At 34.9% G+C, this 19,948-nt stretch overlaps 1 protein-coding gene across 3 annotated transcripts in view; it reads right to left on the bottom strand.

Annotated features, from left to right (window-relative positions):
• Window positions 1-19,948, bottom strand: part of NRDC (nardilysin convertase) — a 102,955-nt gene that overhangs the window by 13,776 nt on the left and 69,231 nt on the right. For all 3 annotated transcript variants that reach the window (XR_007154979.1, XM_047872189.1, XM_047872190.1), the window contains 11 exons: window positions 18,717-18,790; window positions 17,103-17,172; window positions 14,346-14,423; window positions 12,647-12,767; window positions 12,512-12,570; window positions 12,167-12,221; window positions 6,764-6,868; window positions 4,630-4,753; window positions 3,994-4,080; window positions 2,128-2,247; window positions 567-618 (listed from right to left, as the gene is read on the bottom strand). Coding sequence is in view for 2 of the 3 variants with exons in the window: in XM_047872189.1 (XP_047728145.1) it covers window positions 567-618; window positions 2,128-2,247; window positions 3,994-4,080; window positions 4,630-4,753; window positions 6,764-6,868; window positions 12,167-12,221; window positions 12,512-12,570; window positions 12,647-12,767; window positions 14,346-14,423; window positions 17,103-17,172; window positions 18,717-18,790 (945 nt within the window). In the remaining variant the exon portion in view is untranslated. The remainder of the gene's footprint in view (window positions 1-566; window positions 619-2,127; window positions 2,248-3,993; window positions 4,081-4,629; window positions 4,754-6,763; window positions 6,869-12,166; window positions 12,222-12,511; window positions 12,571-12,646; window positions 12,768-14,345; window positions 14,424-17,102; window positions 17,173-18,716; window positions 18,791-19,948) is intronic.

Genomic DNA, 19,948 nt, shown 5'->3' with positions numbered 1-19,948 from the left:
ATGAACTATGAGATCATGACCTGAGCTAAAGTTGATGCTTAACCAACTGAGCCACCCAGGCTCCCCAGATTTTACAGTTTAAGTAGCAAAGGAAAGGAAGAAGTACAGTAACATTTCCTGAGCACCTCCTATGTTTCAGGGACATTTTAGGCTCTGACCTCCCACAGTGCAGGTATCTGTATAAATATATAAATTATTTGCTAAGAACAAAGTATAATCAGATTCCTTGCCAGTTTCTAAATATAGGATCAAACAGATCCATTCATTCTCATTACAAACTAGAAGCTAATCCAAATGCATCTTTAAGGAACTTTCTCAGTCCAGTAATCCTATGATTAGCCCATACCATCAGCATGTTTTATAAATGGGTGGAGATGGAACTGCCACAATTCCATTTTAATGCTCAGTATCAATACAAATAATTTGTTTTGGGTACAGAAAAAATACACAAATCAGCAGCATAACTCAGTACTCATAGAGAAAATAACAGAATGATTCAGAACAAAACAAACCAAATAGTTTTTCCATAAGAAATATATTTTCCAGAAAAGAGGACAATTGCTTACTTTGCTGCAGACTTCTGTATCAAAGGTGAAATCAGATGGAAGCGTATATATGCTAAAAGAAAAAAAAAAAACAAAAACAGGTAAGAAATTACAGGCCAGAGGCCTCAAATATTTTATACATCTGCTATTTGACCCTAACATATTTTCTAAAAATTCTTTTCTTTTTTATTTTTATTTATTTTGAGAGAGATAAAGAGCAAAGGGGAAGGGGCAGAGAGAGAGAGGGAGGGACAGAATCCCAGGCAGGCTCTGCACTGTCAGCGTGTGATGTAGGGCTCCAACTTACAAATCATGAAATCATGACCTGAGCCAAAGTCAACAGTTGGACTCTTAACCGACTGAGCCACCCAAGTACCTCTAAAAATTCTGAAATAAGCTACTAGCCCTTAAATCCGCATTACATTTTTATCCTGAAGTGTCTTTAAAAAGTAATATTTACCGGGGCGCCTGGGTGGCTCAGTCGGTTAAGCGACCGACTTCGGCTCAGGTCACGATCTCGCGGTCCGTGAGTTGAAGCCCCTCATCGGGCTCTGTGCTGACAGCTCAGAGCCTGGAGCCTGTTTCAGATTCTGTGTCTCCCTCTCTCTCTGACCCTCCCCCGTTCATGCTCTGTCTCTCTCTGTCTCAAAAATAAATAAACGTTAAAAAAAAAATTAAAAAAAAGGTAATATTTACCAGTCTAAACAGTGTTCAGAAGGCACACTTCAGTCTATGGGAAGCACAAGTATATAGACAGATACACAAAGAAGCCTAGGAATAGTCATCTTTATTAACAGCTTTGGTCAGAGAAAATGTTTACAGAGGTATACATGTCAAAAACAACGGAACAATCCCAATGTTCACAGAGAGCTATAGCAGAGACTTTCTAAAGAAACACTAATAAGCTATTCAAAAAACACCCTCCCAGTAATCTAAAAAATCCCTCAGAGCTACGTTACAGTTGTCTTGAGGTTAGGAATATGGGTTAAATAGCAATGAAGAGCCCTCAGCCTTTTTGATTCTAAGTTGCTTCCGTAAATTCCTATGCTATTCACAAGAACAGAAAATAAAAATGCAACAGTTTGGGTTAACACATTAAAGACTAGAACTTTGGAGTCTATTTCTGTATACCATGATTCCTTTATGATGAAAAGTAAAATGATAGAGGGAGAGAGAGGGAGAATATTTCACATTTGTAATGTTGGAAAAGGCTATCTATTGTGTCTCAGAATAATTTCCTTCAGCATACTTTTATCCTCTTTTTAAAAATAAAGTTTAAAACATACCACCATTCCCTAAGATGGCCAAACACCTGGCTCTGCTTTCATTTAACCAGAAGAAAAAATATTTGAAAACAATTTCATTTTAGCCTTGAATCTTTACTTATTTCCTGGAATCTGTAAGGTATACAAGGGTTTCTGTGACAGCACTGGAGCACAGTATGAATCTGATAGATAAGCCTAGAAAACATCTTCAAATGAAGAGAAAAGAGAAAGGGTGATAGAGGGAAATAAGGTTGCTACCAAGTAGAGAAAGAGTTGATATACTTATTTCAATCCAATTAGAGAGGGAAACATTTTACCTTTGGGAATTTTGAATTTGTTGTCTTTCTTATACCACAGGCAACCTTGTAGAGTATTCACAATTTTAACAGGGTATTCTGTCTCAGGGCAATCAAAAGCCTTCAACATGAAGTCCGTGGCTAACAACAGAAAAGAGTAATCATTAATTCAGGTATTTCAGCAAGATTCCCAACAATCTTCAGTTCTGAAGTCTAGGTAACTTTTGTGGCAAAAATAAGCCAAATTAAGATGCTAGAGAACAATAAATTAGTAAAACAATACAGAATAGAAAATTCTCTTGGTCTTAAACTAAATGAACTCTGAAGATTTGTAATTTCCTAAAGGTCAATTCTGATCTCTCTGCATTCTGCTTCATTCCCTTTCTCAAAGACAATGTTAACCGTAAGAGGGACCTTTAGTCAGGATGGTTGTATAAACCAATTTATAAATGAATCCATTCTTGAATGTCTTTTACCAATCTTACAGACTTCTGAAAGGTAACAAAAAAGTGAAAGTCAAACTTGTCCTCTCAGTTAATGAAAACCTAAATTCTTTCATCAATATGTAGGTGAGAAATAGCTACTTAAGAGAAAACTATAGAACAGAAAAAACTACTGGTTATATTTATTAAGAAGAATTGGGTTGTTTAGATACTTAAAGTTCAAGATGTGGAAATGAATGGTCTAAAATATGTGAGACTTTTTTAAAAGGCTTTTTTTCCTAATTGAGGTTAGACTCACATAACAAAATTAAGCATTTTAAAGTGAACAATTCAGGGGTATTTAGTACATGCACAGTGTTGTGCAATCACCACTTCTATCCAGTTTCAAAACATTTTCATCACCCTAAAAGAAAATCTTTAAACCCATTACAGTCACTCCCTATTATCCACTTCCCCCAGCCACTGGCAACCATCAGTTTGTGTTTCATCTATGGATATATATATATATATATATATATATATATATATATCCTGGATATATCATAAATGGATCCATAAATGGAATCATACAACCTATAACTTCCTGTGTCTGGCTTCTTTAGCATGTTTTTAAGGTTCATCCACATTGTAGCATGTATATACCTCATTTCTTTTTATGACTATTACTCCTTTGTATATACTTACCACAATTTGTTTATCCATTCATTCACTGATGGATATATGAGCTATTTCCACTTTTGACTACTGTGAATAATGCTGCTATGAACATGCATGTACGTGTATTTGTTTGAGTAACCATTTTCAATTCTTTTGGGTATATTCCTAGGAGTGGAATTCCTGGGGAAAATTCTGAATAAATTAGTTATATACAACTGTAACCTTTGACTTAGGTAGCTTTCTCATAGTTAGAATGTTTCCCACTGCAAGCTAGTACACAGGCACAGATACAAACATATATACCTACACAGAATAAAAGTTCTTGAAATAATACTTTATGAAATTAAACATTTTGCTATTTTCCATCCTAATTAATTTTTTTAATGCTTTCATAACTCATTACACAGAACTCACAACCCATTACACTGATTTCACAAACCTTGTAGTTTGAAAAACACTAGCACGGCAATTCCTACAGAGATGATAGGGAAGGATCAGCTATGACATACAAAAAAAAGCAAAAGCTTCAGAGTCCTAAGATCTACATTTAAGTCCTGTTTCCTCCATTTACCAACTAAATAGTCTGGGACATGTTACTTTCCTTTTTTAAGCCTCAGGTTTTCTCATTCAAAAAAGTAAGAAAACAGTAATCCCTATCCCAGAGTGTTACACTGGGAAGCTGAAATATGAATTCAAATGATACTTTGGAAATGTACTTATAGATGCTATTTGTTTTGTTTTATTACTACATAAATGAATTATGTATAATTATTGCTATTTCACTGACCTATGTACTTGTTTTCAGCTGGAAGATGAAGATCTGGATTTAATTCGAAATTAGACTTCCATAGGTCAGCCCACGAGTTTTCAACATCTGTGGAGATGAAAAACAAATTGATCCAATAAACAAGCAATGTTGAGAATTCTCTTAATGACAAACCAGTTAACAACCAGCCTTCACAAATCGATTCTCTTTTCTTAGGAAAACTATAATATATCCAGGCATTCTAGCTATTTACCACTCAAAGTGTAGTCTCAGCAGCATTGGTATCACCTGGGAGCTTGTTAGAAATGCAGAATCTCAGGCACTACTCCAGAGCTAGCGAATAAGAATCTGTATTTTAATAAGATTTCTAGGTGATACTATATGTACACTGAAGTTTCAGAAGTACTTTGCTAAAACACAATCAAAAAACCCTTCCCCAAACTATCCAGAAAACAGGATTTTTTTTTACTAGTTAATAAATGGCTATAAAACACAGCAGAAAATAATTTTCTGTTAAGCAGTATAATTTTCATTTCAAAGTCAACTCCTAAAAAAAGGATATACTTTTTTCCCATAGGAACCATCAGATGAAATATTAAGGAATAAAAATTCTCAGTTGAGTTAGATAAATGTGGGACTATTATTAAAATATTTTACCTTCCATACTATACTGAGTCCCAAACCATTTCTCCTTGAGGTCACATTTTCCCTCATTAGCACCAGACAGTAGAACAAGATTTGCTTTTTGTGGCAGTAGCTGATTAAGAGCTTCAGCAATGACCTAATCAGGGGAAGGTAGAGAGACACACACACACATACACAATAATAACTTTAACCTAATACATCTCTGTTAAAAAGGCAAAATCACGTTATGGTAGGCATCCCCAAGATCCTAGCATCTTAATGCTCATGAAATTATCGTCATGAACACCGTAATTTATAAAACTTTGTTAGTCTATTGTTTCAAATGTTTCTTGATAAGCTATAAACAGTGCCCATCTCAAATCCTACGTAATAATAGTGCTAACAGTAGAAACAGCTCTCATTTATTAAGTTTTACTATGTACCAGGTAGTGTTTAATATACATTATTTCATTTAATCCTAAAAACAACTCTAAGGCATACCCATTTTATAAAAAATAATACTCAGGTTCCTATTAAAAATTAAGTAATTTGTTCAGGTTAAAGATTACATAATCTGCACAGAACAACACATCTAGAAGTGGCAAAGGTGGAGTTCTAAACAAGTTCGTACATGATTCCAAAGACTATGCTCTTAACCCCTAGGTATTATACTACCTTCATCCCCAAGAATCAGTAACATGATACCATTGCAGGGCCTCCTTCAATAATCCTTCAGCTATGACAGGAATAAACAAAAGATTTTGTGGGTAAAGTTTGAAACCCTGACTAGCATTTAAATACCATTTCTTTGAGAAACACAACAAATGAAGGTTGAGAATAAACTACTTGGGCCCCTGGACACAATATTCCCAGGAGATAACAAGAATATTATCACTGCCTCTTCCTTTACCTTTCCATTATCTTTTTTTTTTTTTTAATGTATGTTTATTTTTGAGAAAGAGAGAGAGAGAGAGAGAGAGAGAGAATGAGTAGGGGAGGGGCAAAGAGAGAGGGAAACACCCAATCCCAAGCAGGCTCCAGGCTCTGAACTGTCAGCACAGAGCCAGATGTGGAGCTCAAACTCACAAACCATGAGATCATGACCTGAGCTTAAGTCAGACACTTAATTGACTGAACCACCCAGGTCCCCCACCTTTCTGTTATCTTTAAAATTAGTAGTTTTGGAATACCCTAATCAAGATTTCTCAATCTCAGCATTATTAACATCTTGGACCAAATAATACTTTATTGTGGCGTGCTGTCTTTTGCACTATGAGATGTTTAGCTGCCATTTCTGGCCTCTAACCCACTAGATGCCAAGAGCATCCCACAGTTATGACAACTGAAATGTCTCCAGACATTGACAAATATACCCTGGGGGCAAAATCAGCCAACTGAGAACTGCTATCCCATATGGAGCAAAATGACTTCACCCCAAGGAGTAAAGGAGGAAAGACCCAAACCAACTATTTATTTGTATATAATAATTATCTCTAAGTCACATGTTTCAAATTCAGGGAATCTTTTATTTCTTTTTTTGTTTAATGTTTATTTATTTTGAGAGAGAGCAAGCGGGGTAGAGGGTCAGAGAAAGAGGGAGAGAGAATCCCAAGCAGGCTCCATGCTGTCAGTATGAAGTCAGATGTGGGGCTTGATCTCACAAACTGTGAGATCATGACTTGAGCCAAAATCAAGAGTCAGCTGCTTAATTGACTGGGCCACCTAGCGCCCCAGGGAATCTTGTATTTCTCAGAAACATTTTCAAAATGGTTAAATTTAATTACCCAGAGTATCTGAGTTAGATAAGGTAAGCAAAAACAACTGTCTAAGTAAGGTTACCAAAAAGGTGAGCAAAACATCTCCCTAAGTAAGCTTAATAACCAAAGCATGTAATTCTTAGGAATCACTTTAATTGTTTTAAAACAGTAGAATAATAGTACCTAAGAAACGGACTTGGTTTTCCCCTCATATTAAAACATAATCATATATAACAATCATGAAAAACTGCCAAAAAAAAAAAAAATACTGTTATTTCTTCCATTTAAACAAACAAAAAATCTGACATATTTAACCAAGTTTTCTACATTCTCACAGTTCCTAAGTCATGTCTGCACTTCTCCCCCTTCTCTCTGTCTAAAAGTAACTCTCATAAATGAAACGTCCTTACTTCTGGCTTGTATTCAAAAAGAAGCTGATCTCCAGTGAGGAAGTCCTGTAGCGGGTACAGCTGCATGTTTTCACACATATTTTCCACATACTCAACTGGATCTGTCTGTAAAGAGATATAATTATTTCACACCAGAAACTTCCATTATCCTTAATTTACCACAAAATATACTTTTTCTCTTTTTATGAACAATGAAACCAAGAGCTTCTGAACAGAAATAACCAGATACAATTTTAGCTTAAGCATCTGATGCTCACTTGAGCTTCCCATTGAGGGGGGGGGGGGGGGGGGGGGGGGAGAGAGAGAGAGAGAGAGAGAGAGAGAGAAAAGAAAGAAAGAAAGAAAGAGAGAAAGAGAGAGAGAGAGAGAGAGAGAGCGAGAGAAAGAAAAAGAATTTGATGCTCTGAATTCTAAGAAAATTTAGCCAGAGTTACCATCTTAAGGAGTTTAACCTGACACCCCTCCAATCCCCAACCTGAGCCCAACAACACACAAGGCTCTAATCATGTCATGACCTCTTTGTAAGAATAATTACAACACTGAATTGTAAATGCTTATTTATATGTCAAGTACCCCATATGACTGATGATGCCCATAAAGACAGGGTCTTCATCATGTATCACTACAGCACTATCACTTGAAAACTATCTGTAAACATGAATCAGATCAACGTAGAAATCAAAATGTGTCATTAAAGTCTTGATATAAGAAATTATATTAATCATATATTACCTCAATTTAAAAATGAAAGAGTGACCACAAGTTCTCTAACCTATGAAATGTTAATACTTTTTCAGAGGAAAGCAATCAATTCAAGTACTTATTGAGCACCCAGAGGCACAGAATCTTAAAACTGACAAGTCCTTCAGACACCAAGTGGTTCCATTCCCGCATTTTATAAGGAAATACACCCAGACTGATTGGATGACTTGCCCAAAGTCACACATTAAGCATCAGGCAGAGTAGACACTAGAACTCAGGGCTCCTAATGTAGCAGCAATCACGCTTTCTAAAATACCACACTATCCAGTCCTTTACTAGACAGAATGGGTTGTTCTCTCATCTAATGGAAGACACAGGAGAAGTGAAGGTTACTGCATTTATGGAGAAGAACTAATGCATGCATACATCAAACTAGAGACCATAGGTATATATTATCTACTATATTATCACATAAAAATAGAATAAGAAGAAAGTAAGGAAACACTGTTAGGTTTTGTTTTTGTTTTTTGCCCCACTTCAGGAAACATTCCTGAATCAAGCTGACTAGTCACTAAGGTGCTATTATTATTTAAAACGATTCCTCCTACTCTCTTCTACTTTTTAAAAATAAGTTATTCTCGGGGCGCCTGGGTGGTTGAGCGCCGACTTCAGCTCAGGTCATGATCTCGCGGTCCGTGAGTTCGAGCCCCGCGTCGGGCTCTGGGCTGATGGCTCAGAGCCTGGAGCCTGCTTCAGATTCTGTGTCTCCCTCTCTCTCTGCCCCTCCCCCGTTCATGCTCTGTCTCTCTCTGTCTCAAAAATAAATAAACATTAAAAAAAAAAAATTTTTTTAAAATAAATAAGTTATTCGCACTAGCCACTTAGTTATAAAGTAAGTAAATGGTCAGTATGCAACAAAATTGAATGATTCAAAATATTTCCAATAAAAAAACACTAAGGACCTTGGCTAAAAGCAGATCCCCAGTACCAAAGCAATGGAGCAGGTATTAAGAAAAACACTTAGGGGCGCCTGGGTGGCGCAGTCGGTTAAGCGTCCAACTTCAGACAGGTCACGATCTCGCGGTTCGTGAGTTCGAGCCCCGCGTCAGGCTCTGGGCTGATGGCTCAGAGCCTGGAGCCTGTTTCCGATTCTGTGTCTCCCTCTCTCTCTGCCCCTGCCCCGTTCATGCTCTGTCTCTCTCTGTCCCAAAAATAAATAAACGTTGAAAAAAAAAAAAAATTTTTAAGAAAAACACTTAAATGCTATCCTCTAATTTTTTTAAGATATTAATCCACATACCATAAAATTCACACTTCTAAAGTGCACAATTAAAAATGAAATAAAATTTAAAATAAAGCGTACAATTCAGTGGTTTTTAGTATATTTACAAAACTGTACAACCATCACCACTATTTAGTTCGAGAATATTTTCATCACCCCAAAATGAAACTCCCATAACTGCTAAGCAGTCACTCCCTGCTACCCACTCCCCCTAGCCACTGGCAACCATCAATCTGTGTTGTATTTCTATGAATTTACCTATTCTGGAAACTTCATATAAATGGAATCATATTAATATGCAACCTGCAGTGACTGGCTTCTTTCATTTAGCATGTTTTCAAGGTTCATCCATGTTGTAGCATGAATCAGTACCTCATTCCTTCTCACAGCTAACATTCCACAGTATGCATATTCTACATTTTGTTTAACCATTCATTTGTTGATGGGCATTTGCGTGTTTCCACTTTGGGCCTATAATGAATATTGCTACTATAAACACTTGTGTACAAGCATTTGTGTGGACAGTTTTTCTATTCTCTTGTATATACCTAGGAATAGAACTGATGGTAGAGCTTATATGGTAACTCTATGTAACTTTTTAAGGAAATGCCAAGCTGTTTCCCAAAGCAGCTGCACCATTTTACAATCCTACCAGCAATATATGAGGGTTCTAATTTCTCTACTTCTTCTCCAACACTTGTTATTGTCTGTCCTCTAATTTTTTTATCTACTTCTTACTGCCTTCCATTATTGTTACATTATTGCTGTTTTTCTGCCTGCAGAAAAGAACTTAAGCAGCTTTTTCTAATTCAAATTATTGATTTATAAGATATATTGAGTTCAAGTTCCTATGGAAAATAATTTTTTAGATTTCTTAATTAAATAAGACTGATGTGAATAGTTTGGAAAGGGAATTCCTATTTGCCTTTATTGATGAAAATCAGAAAGTCCAAAGAGGAAGCATTCCAACTTTGTTAAAAAAAATTTATAAAAGCCTTAAAAATAATTAAAATAATTAACTTGAGTTAGCAGTTCACACAGAGATATAGACCTTTCTGATTTGTTCTCACTTTTCACTGATTAGGTTTAAAATTAAGATGTCTTGGGCACATGTTTTAAAATCAAGACAAGTATTCATGAATATTGTTAAAGGTAAAAAAAAAAAATGAGCTACAACATGGGGAGATTTCAGTAAAAGATATCCGAAATGTTTTGCTAAGAAGAAACTGGAGGGACAGAACAAATGTGTCACTCACTCAACCAATGCTAAAAAGCTGATCCTCAAAAAAGGAATGTGGGTATCACATATGGTTGTATTCCACAATTCTTGATCCCACTCCTTCCCTGCCATAGTTCTGACCCACATGTTGCCACCACAGCTGATAAGGACACTGCACAAAATCACTCCTGGTAAGGTAGGAGGCAGGTCTTGTGGAGTTCTATGCATATCAGTCCATTTATAGGAATGAGTGTTTATAGAACACTCTAATGGCCAATATATGTGTCATAGCAGACTTTCTGATTTCATAGAATAAGATTTTCTTTTTGGTTTTTTGGTTCTTGGTGGTGGTGGTTGTTGTTTTGTTTTGTTTTTTTTTTTTTTTTTTGAGAGCATGCACGCACGTGTGTAAGCACAAGTAGAGGAGGGGCAGAGAAAAAATCATAAGCAGGCTCCACGCTGGGACACAGGCCTCAATCTCATGATCATGAGATCATGACCTGAACCAAAATCAAGAATCAGACACTTAACTAACTGAGCCACCCAGGTGCCCTTAGAATAAGATTTCTATTTCAATTTCAATGATTCAAGTGCAAAGAGCAGGTTACACAGGAATCAACAGCAATGGGACGCTTACAGTTTTTGTGACCTTGTCACATATACCTAAATCTTCTTTACTTATAGTAAATATTCAGAGAATTGTCTCTGGTGATGATCCAAAAAGGCAGCTTCAAGATGCTCTGTGAAGCAGTTCTAAATCAGAGGCTTTTAATCCAGGGTCCACAGACATCTCCCACAAGATAGAACAGTGGACAAATTCAGGGGCATGTATGTGCACAAATTTGGGAAGAAATTACATATTTATCTTCACTAACCTCTAAATTAGCATTTTTATTCTATTATGAATATAGGCAACAGGTCACAGTTGTATTAGCAGCATCTATGATGAACCAATAAAAAATCACAATATAGTTGTAGATATCTCACACTGCTACTTAAAACTGAAATAATTGTTAGACCTACTGCTAGACCTTGTTATTTAATATGTTAAGAAAGAGACACATTACTATTTTTTTTTACCGTTTTAAGTACTTTATACTTCAACAGTCGTTTGTAAACTGGTATATTTTATTTTATGCACCTAAATACAATATTTTATGAATTGTATAATATTCAACAATATTGCTTCAATGTGATTTCCCAACTATGACAATATTAGTGAGGTTATGCAAGAGAATACATTTGTGTAGCAGATACATGCTAAAATAAAAAAAATTTAGATGTGAAGTACCATGGTATCTGTAATTAAATCTCAAATGTTTTGGGAAAAAAGATACACATACACACATACATATATAAGGAAAAGAGACAGAAGAAAATATAGAAAACTATTCACAACTGGTGAACCTAGATGAGAGATAAACCAGTAACCAATGACAATTTTTCTGAGAGATTAAAAATTTGAAGGATGAAATATTATTCTAAGGAGAGGTCCACAGGATTCAACAGATTTCCAAAAGGATCCAATACACAAAAGGGTTTTAGAGAAATCCTGTTTTAAACTCCTTACCTTTCAGCCTTACATAATACCTTCCTTTCAAATACCCTATCCTACAGATACCCAGGATCATTTACTTTTTTGCAATATTCCAGAGTTCCTTACTTAATGTTTTCCTTGTTGCTTACAATGTATCCAAACTTTATCCATTTTTTAATGCCGAACTCAATTCAAATTTACCACATCCATGGACCCTTCCCTGATTCTATTCCAATCAAGGCAAATGCTCTCCTTGCCCTGAAATCCTAAAGCATGCCATTTCTAATAGTACATATGGTAATTACTAGAGATTATCCTACAGAATTTCTTCATGTTTTCATAATATTAGAATTTCCCAAATATCAAGTACCATAGCAAGCTCTCTCTGTTTATCAAAAGGATAGACAGATGGATGAGTACATATATAAAATGATTGTTGCACAACATGATCTATGTGAATCTGCCCACCTCTCACTGTTACACAATACACATAACTCAGAAACACAAAAGTTAATTTTCAGATAACCTCAAGGGCATCTTGGGACTCACATGACAGAGTGGCAGAATTAAAACTCCAGTGACACTTCCAAAAAGAGGAATAATGTCCACACGAGTTTCAACTTGATCACAGAAAACATTCAAAAAGAATTTAACTTCCAGTACCTGTTCTTGGTAATGAAATTCATTATCCTCAATTTTCTGAATCTCTTCAAAAATTCTGTGAAAGAAGAAAATTATAAGTAGAAGATATATTTACATTTCTCATTCGAATCCTCAGCAAGAAAAGAGAAAAAACAGACTGGCCACATAAACGTAAACCCTTAACGTTTTGTGTTCTCATGTAATATTCACAGGTAGAAGAAGCAGGATATGGAGCCAGTGAAGGAACTTAGGCAGGAAATGCCTAAAAAACTATCTTGGTAGGACTAAAGCATGTCTATTTGTCAGTATGAATGCTAAAACACACTAGGATTGATTCCTAGCCTAATTCTAGTATCTATATATTACCTTTTTTCTGGGCCTAGCTTCTGCAGCATTTTCAAATACTGGAAGACAGTATGAGCAACCTGAAAACAAAATATCTGATTATGCTTTTGCATAAAGTAATATCTATATTTTTTTAATTCCATTTTAATTATTTACCTCATAGAAATGTTCATAACCCTCATCAGTCAATGTAATAGAAATGCTGAACACTGAGTAAGTAGAATTTTGCTCAAATCCTGTCTCACCATTTCCACCAAATAGTGCAAGAGCCCAGCACCTATTGTTAGGAAAAAATGAATCCAATCAATATCTTGGGATTGATAGCCTACAAATACTTCAAATTAACAAAATAGGTAGGCTTTCTATATAAAATTTGGGAAGCTCAGTCTTTGAGGCAAATGTACTTTCCAAAGGTAAGTTTAAAAGTACAAATTTCTAAAGTACAAGGCGTCCCAAACAATTGCAATGCATGCAAGAATCACCAGAAGGAAATAACAGCCATATTTATTTGTTTAATGGAAACAAATATATATATTACAACATAGTAAAACAGGTTTATGAAGACATAGTTATTATTGTTGAAGAGAACAGTACAAAATATTAAAATTATGGTTGCTGGGAGGCATTTCACTCATCCCTCTCGAACCCGTCTCCCAGAAGCAGCTTAAACACTTCAGATACATCTCTCCTTAGGATGTCAAGTGAGCCCTTTGACACTATCAGCTAACCTCTACAGGTTGTTTAAGAAAGAAGCAGTGAAACTGTATCTTTTCCTGACTAGAATAATCCTGAAAACCTAAAGTAAGAAAGGAGGAAGCCAGAATGAAGAATGTGAAATTCTAAAAAAGTTCAGTAATGTAGAGAGATTGAGCACATCTCAAAGCATTTTGCATTTATTATGTAAGTCATATATGTAACTATTATCATTATTCTTTTGTAATAACCCTGGCCTTTTAGCTTTCTTTGAATGTTCTGGTCCTATCAGTACTTTAAAGTACTTATTTATAATTCTCATCTTCCTTTCCATTCTTGAATTACTCTACAGAAAAATCAAACAAGGACGTACTTTAATTATTGGTCCTGATTTAAAGCTAGATTTCTGTGATTTGGCTAGGCAACTTAAGCAAATGCTTAAATGTATTAGGAAACATTCTGCTAACACAGCTGCACAGAATGTTTATAGTCCCACTATTTGTTATGCATTCTCTGCCCAATGTAGAGTTAAAGTCCACCTTTTGGTTAGGACAGTCTGGAGATCCATAGCATTTAAATAACCGACTTCTTGGGGCGCCTGGGTGGCGCAGTCGGTTAAGCGTCCGACTTCAGCCAGGTCACGATCTCGAGGTCCGTGAGTTCGAGCCCCGCGTCAGGCTCTAGGCTGATGGCTCAGAGCCTGGAGCCTGTTTCCGATTCTGTGTCTCCCTCTCTCTCTGCCCCTCCCCCATTCATGCTCTGTCTCTCTCTGTCCCCAAAAAAATAAATAAACGTTGGAAAAAAAAAAATTTTAAATAAATAAATAAATAAATAAATAAATAAATAAATAACCGACTTCTTTACTATTCAAATCTAAATTCCTGATTAGAGCTAACCTTCTATGTAACTCTGGAATCTATTTTTTTATGATTTTTTTAAATTTTGTGTACTACTTCCAACAAGGGCTAAAAGGTGGCACCCAAGGAAATAAATATAATAGGACTATTAACATAACCTAGGTATTAAGTGACTATAATTAAGCATTAGATTTGATGCTAGGCTTTCTGGCAAATAAAGTCAAAAGAATGGGTTATAGAATGTTTACTGTCTATTATTTTTCAGACATTGGTATACTAAAAATACTTATTAATTAAATACTTGCTTTTTTCTAAGGTAAGAAAGAATGCTGCCTTTGCCTTCATGTCCAACCAGCCAAGAGATATAGTGAAGTGGTTTCACCCTTTAAAAAAAATATTAAGGTCAGAAACAAAAATAATTAAGGTATAAGCAACACGAGGAAATCTTATTTCAAAGGTTATGATATTTAAGAATATGATTATAAACTTATTATCACATAAATTCCACCACACATGAAATTATTATTAATTTGACAATAGCAGGATAAAAACAGAAAACATGGTAAAATTTAACTTCTTTATTTGAAATCACTGAATGAGTATAATCATTCCAAAATTAAGACTACTGCTTTTTCTCTTGGACACTCAAACTTCTTTTCATGGTAAAATCTTTTATTTTTGTTTCACCCAAAATGGAAACTACATACATTCCTTATCATTTTAGAACCTAATACAGATAATGAATCACTCAGTATCTGAAAAGCTTTCAGTATTGCATCAAGCTCTGTGGTAAAAATAAATGTGTTGCTTTATGGGTCAGATAATCTAGCATTTAGTTTTAGTTTTTCCTTTAAGTAAATGCATGATCCTGAACAAGAGACTTAACTTCATTGTATTTTTCTTTTTCTCTTCACTTGGCCAACTACTTACTCATAGAGTGTTCATGACAATGTAATATAAGTGCAAGAGGTATAAAATGCTACATTATATAACAACATACTTTTAAATCTGAGTAGTTGTATATATATTATTTAAATTGTCTTTTCCCACTGACTTCTGCTATAATTTCATAAATGTATTTCCACCAAAACAAAAATATATAGAAAAATAAAGTTAGAAAATCTAAAAATTCTTAAATTTTAAAATTAGTTTACAGAATTATATTCAGTAAACTCTTAAAAAACCAAGATATAATATAATGATCTCAACTACATTAAGCAATTCCCAAACCCCACATAAGATTGTTTAAAATATGAATTTGAATTACACCTATCCTAAGACTGATGTAAGGGAAGTACATTAGTTAAAGAATGAACTCAGTAGATTACACAGTATCTGCATCCAAACTAACGGTTTTGTATTTGTAACTCTGTAGGGATAAAATTTGCTTTTTTGTAAAAACAAAATGGGTCCCTCAAAAGGGACCTCTAATGGGTCCCTCAAAATGGGTCCCTCTAATTCACGTAGAGATTTGAAAAGATTCATGATGAAAGTCACATTAAAACAAAGAGTCCATAAAAAATAATAACTGGATGAAAACATATAGAAATTTTAACATTCTTTGGAAAAGACAATCATGAATGACTTTTTTTTTTACTTTTCAGTGATTTTCAGGATTTCTACAATGAATCCACCTTAGTAATCAATAAGAGGATAAATAAGCCTTTGTTAATTAGAAAACTAAGCATTACCCCAAAAAAGGAGGAATAGTATATACAGTATGATTTCATTTTCATAAAAAAAGGTATGTTTCATATTCAGTTTTAATGTCTGAAAGATATATAAGAAACTATTAATGTTGGGCCTTTTAGGAAACAAAGAAATGGGGAAGCACAGCTTTACTTTTTACTAAATACTCTTTTGTCCTATTTTAATATTTTACAAGTATTATTTTTATAGTAAAAACTTTTAAATATGCATATAATAGGGGCGTGTAGGTGGCTGAGCCGGTTAAGTCTCCAACTCTTGATTTTGGCTCAAGTCAAGTTCTCACAGCCTGTGAGATCTCACGTCAGAATCCCCTACCTGGGATTGTCTCCCTCCCTCTCTGCCCCTCCCCTGCTCACACACACGTGTTCTCTTTCTCTCTCTCTCAAAATTAAATAATATGCACATAAGAACTTTAACACTTTTGGGCACAATCTACCATAACTACACAATCAATGTACACTGCTTTTTCCTGTATTATCCTTGCACCAAAAGCAAGCAGACAATACACATGTCCTCTACTTTCTCACTGTATGTGAGAATGGTATCATTCTTGATGGGATGTTTGAATATTCTATCACATGTGAAAAAATTTTTTACTGAACTTAAGCAACATTACTTCTGCTTGTGTGTTTATTCTTATGGTTTGGTTTTGTTGGTAATGGTTTAAAAAAAAACAAGGTAAACTCTTATCAGTTCATTAGCATTTGTTTTTAATCAGAAAAGTATTTGTAGGCATTGACTGATCTTTAAAAAACATCTTAGCTCAAACTATACTGCTCAGTTGAAATGTTTTCCTAATCTGAATAAATCTTCCCTAACTCATTACCACCTCAAATGTGTAGGTCCTTAAGATTTCAGCTGTAGTCATATTCTAGGCTCAAAATTATTTAACTTTACTTTTAACAAGATCAAATTGAGGGGCGCCTGGGTGGCTCAATCGTTTAAGCGTCTGATCTGGAACCTGCTTCAGATTCTGTGTCTCCCTCATTCTGTCCCTCTCTCTCTCAAAAATAAAACATTAAAAAAAATCAAACTAAATGATCACCCCTGACAAATAAATCATAAGCTAATATATTTTTGTACTCAAAGTACTAAAGAAATTAATTACAAAAGTTAGCACTCGTACAAAGATACTTAATTTCAAAGACTCAGAAGAGGTAACCAGCTGTAAGAAAACTCTAGTTTTTATCCCATAAGACATTAAAATATACAGCACAGTTTGAAAACTCTAGGAGTAGTGAAGTCCCAGCTTATCACATTACAGAACACTCAAATTTAAACCATTTAGTATTCTTTAAAAATATGACTCTCATTCAGTATGTACTAGAGTAAATTTGCCCTTCAACTCTTACCTGTAATGTTGCTGTTGAGGGGGAAGCGCCCATGTGATGGTCAGAGCATGAATTTTCCTGATTGGAACAACTAAACAAAAATATTTTTCAGAAAAACAGATATAAGTGTCTCTCCATAATTTTTATTATGCTACACGATTTTTTACTGCAATATATTTCATCCTCCAATAAACAGGGGAAGGTTAAATACAATGCAATTATTATTTCAAGTTGCCAATTTTCCAATTTGAATAGCGCAATTTTTAGAAATTTCTCTTCAATTTGGTTTCACAGGTGGAGAAAACATGGATAAAAAAACTACAACTGAAAATAAGTTGTCTCTGGGAAGAGTCAGCTTAGATAGAATGGAACAGAAGGCAGATAAAAGGTGTGACAAAAAGCCATTGATCAAAGAAAGGGAAGAGGAGAGAAACAGCCAATGAGGTGAAGGAGGAAGTGGAGGAAATACCTAAGCAATCAGGAAAAAAAGAAAAAAAACCTGCCATGTTAAAAAGATCAAAGAAAGAGAAAAGCTGAATTAAGAATATTTCTGGGGGCGCCTGGGTGGCTCAGTCGGTTGAGCGTCCGACTTCGGCTCAGGTCATGATCTCACAATCCGTGGGTTCGAGCCCCGCGTCGGGCTCTGTGCTGACAGCTCGGAGCCTGGAGCCTGCTTCGGATTCTGTGTCTCCCTCTCTCTCTGCCCCTCCCCTGCTCATGCTCTCTCTCTCTCTCTCTCAAAAATAAACATTAAAAAAAAATTAAGGGGCGCCTGGGTGGCGCAGTCGGTTGAGCGTCCGACTTCAGCCAGGTCACGATCTCGCGGTCCGGGAGTTCGAGCCCCGCGTCGGGCTCTGGGCTGATGGCTCAGAGCCTGGAGCCTGTTTGCGATTCTGTGTCTCCCTCTCTCTCTGCCCCTCCCCCGTTCACGCTCTGTCTCTCTCTGTCTCAAAAATAAATAAACGTTAAAAAAAAAAATTAAAAAAAAAAAAAGAATATTTCTGCAATATTCACTATGGGCAAATTATTAAGTAAATTATAGCAGAGCTCATTGGGAAATTATTACCCATATTAAATGAAAAAAAGCAAGAGATAGAAGTGTACATATTTTATGATCTCGAGTATGTTAAAATATACCTATAGAAACTTTGTCAAAAGGAAATTTGCAAAAATGACTTCTCTATGTGGTAAGCTTTAAGGGTGACTTTCCCCCCTATTTCTTTACACTTCATTTTTACTTTTATTTTTCTTCATTTAACAAAATTGTTTTTATAATTAAGATAAAAGGAAATAATTTGAAAGTCTTATCCATCCTGTATTTTTCTCTTTTTAAAGGTAATAAAGAGCAGAGCATAGATTACATGAAATAGGAAAGAAACAAAAACCAAAGAATAAAAAGAACAAGGAGAAAACAGGGACAAAGCATGAAACAGACTCAAGTAGCAGCAGGGTAGCAGACCAATCTGCTGCCAGTTACTGGCCTGTCACTAATTGGATCTCCTCTGTCCTTATACTTCCTTTCCAACCCAGCTATACTTTCTGTTATCATTTTCAAAGAAAATTGGCAGCCTCAATTATGTTTTAGAGAATGCGCTGAAGTTATTTCAAACAGTTTTAAACCTTTGGTTCACGAACCTCTATAAAGTTTGTTAAATGCTGGTGTGTCAAATGGATCCGTTAAATGGCCAAAGTTTGGTTTGGGTAACCCACTGAAAATAAAACACATACATTAAAATTTAATTGGCAAAAGCCTTTATAAGCAGTATCTTTAGGGATGCCTAACTGATAGGTATTTATAATTATAATCTATTCTATATACTCCTGGCTGAAAAGCATTCTAGGCATAAGCAAATAGATGGCAACAAAGCCACAAAATCCTGAACTGTCATGTCAACCTCAGTCCTAGTAATTCAAATGCCTTTAAAACTCATGGGAGACAGAAAACAATTGAAGGGGCGTCCCTGCCCAATATTTACTACCTCTATCAGCCCCATTCAACTTCAATTCTCCTCCTGTATAAAGCTACTTCAGAAAGAAAACATACTAGAGATATTTTTTTTAATTCAACAAATATATATGAAATAATTATTAGGTATGAAGCACTGTATTAGGCATTGTGGTATTTAAAAGACATGGCCTTTCCTTCTGGAGGCTTCTCATGTGGTTGAAGATATTAACTATTTCTTCTAAAACATGGTCAATATGAATTATTATTAAATACCTAGAAGATTTTTTAGAACCAAAGTTATTAGTGAGTATTATTTAAGAGAATTTCTAAAAGTGCTTATCAGGGATTGACAGGACCTAATGAATCTCTCCAATCGATATACCTCTGATTTTATTGGCAAAGTTTCACAGTAAAACACATTTCAATCTGCCATTTAACATTTCCATAGCTCATACTCATTTCTTATCAAAACAACCAAAACCAAACAAAACAACCCTACAACTATGGCATGACTTTCATTATTTTTCCATACATAAAAGTACTGCTAATTATCAATGGAAATTTACATAAAGCCAAGTTAATAATAATCATTCAGCTGTTACTACAATATTCTAACATTTTCATAGTGAATTTTTCTTTCATAAACTTAAATTATGCCCTGGAATGAGGAACTGGAAGAAATCTAGCTTACTCACCTGATGCAAGAAAAAAACTTTTCATTTATTGTATTAAAATGCAAACTACTTAGGAGTAGAAAAAAGGACTTAATACTTCAGAATTTATTTTTTATATTCTTTGTAACAAAAATGTAGCAATAAAATGTATTTTAAATAACTATTATTTTGAAGAATTTGAGGTAGATAAAAAGTAGTAGTTATTTGAACTGGAACTCTATATACAATTTCTAATAAAAGATAAT

Source organism: Prionailurus viverrinus, chromosome C1, assembly GCF_022837055.1.
Source record: "Prionailurus viverrinus isolate Anna chromosome C1, UM_Priviv_1.0, whole genome shotgun sequence".
Classification (NCBI taxonomy): Eukaryota; Metazoa; Chordata; class Mammalia; order Carnivora; family Felidae; genus Prionailurus; species Prionailurus viverrinus.
This window is presented reverse-complemented; position numbering and strand designations above follow the sequence as displayed.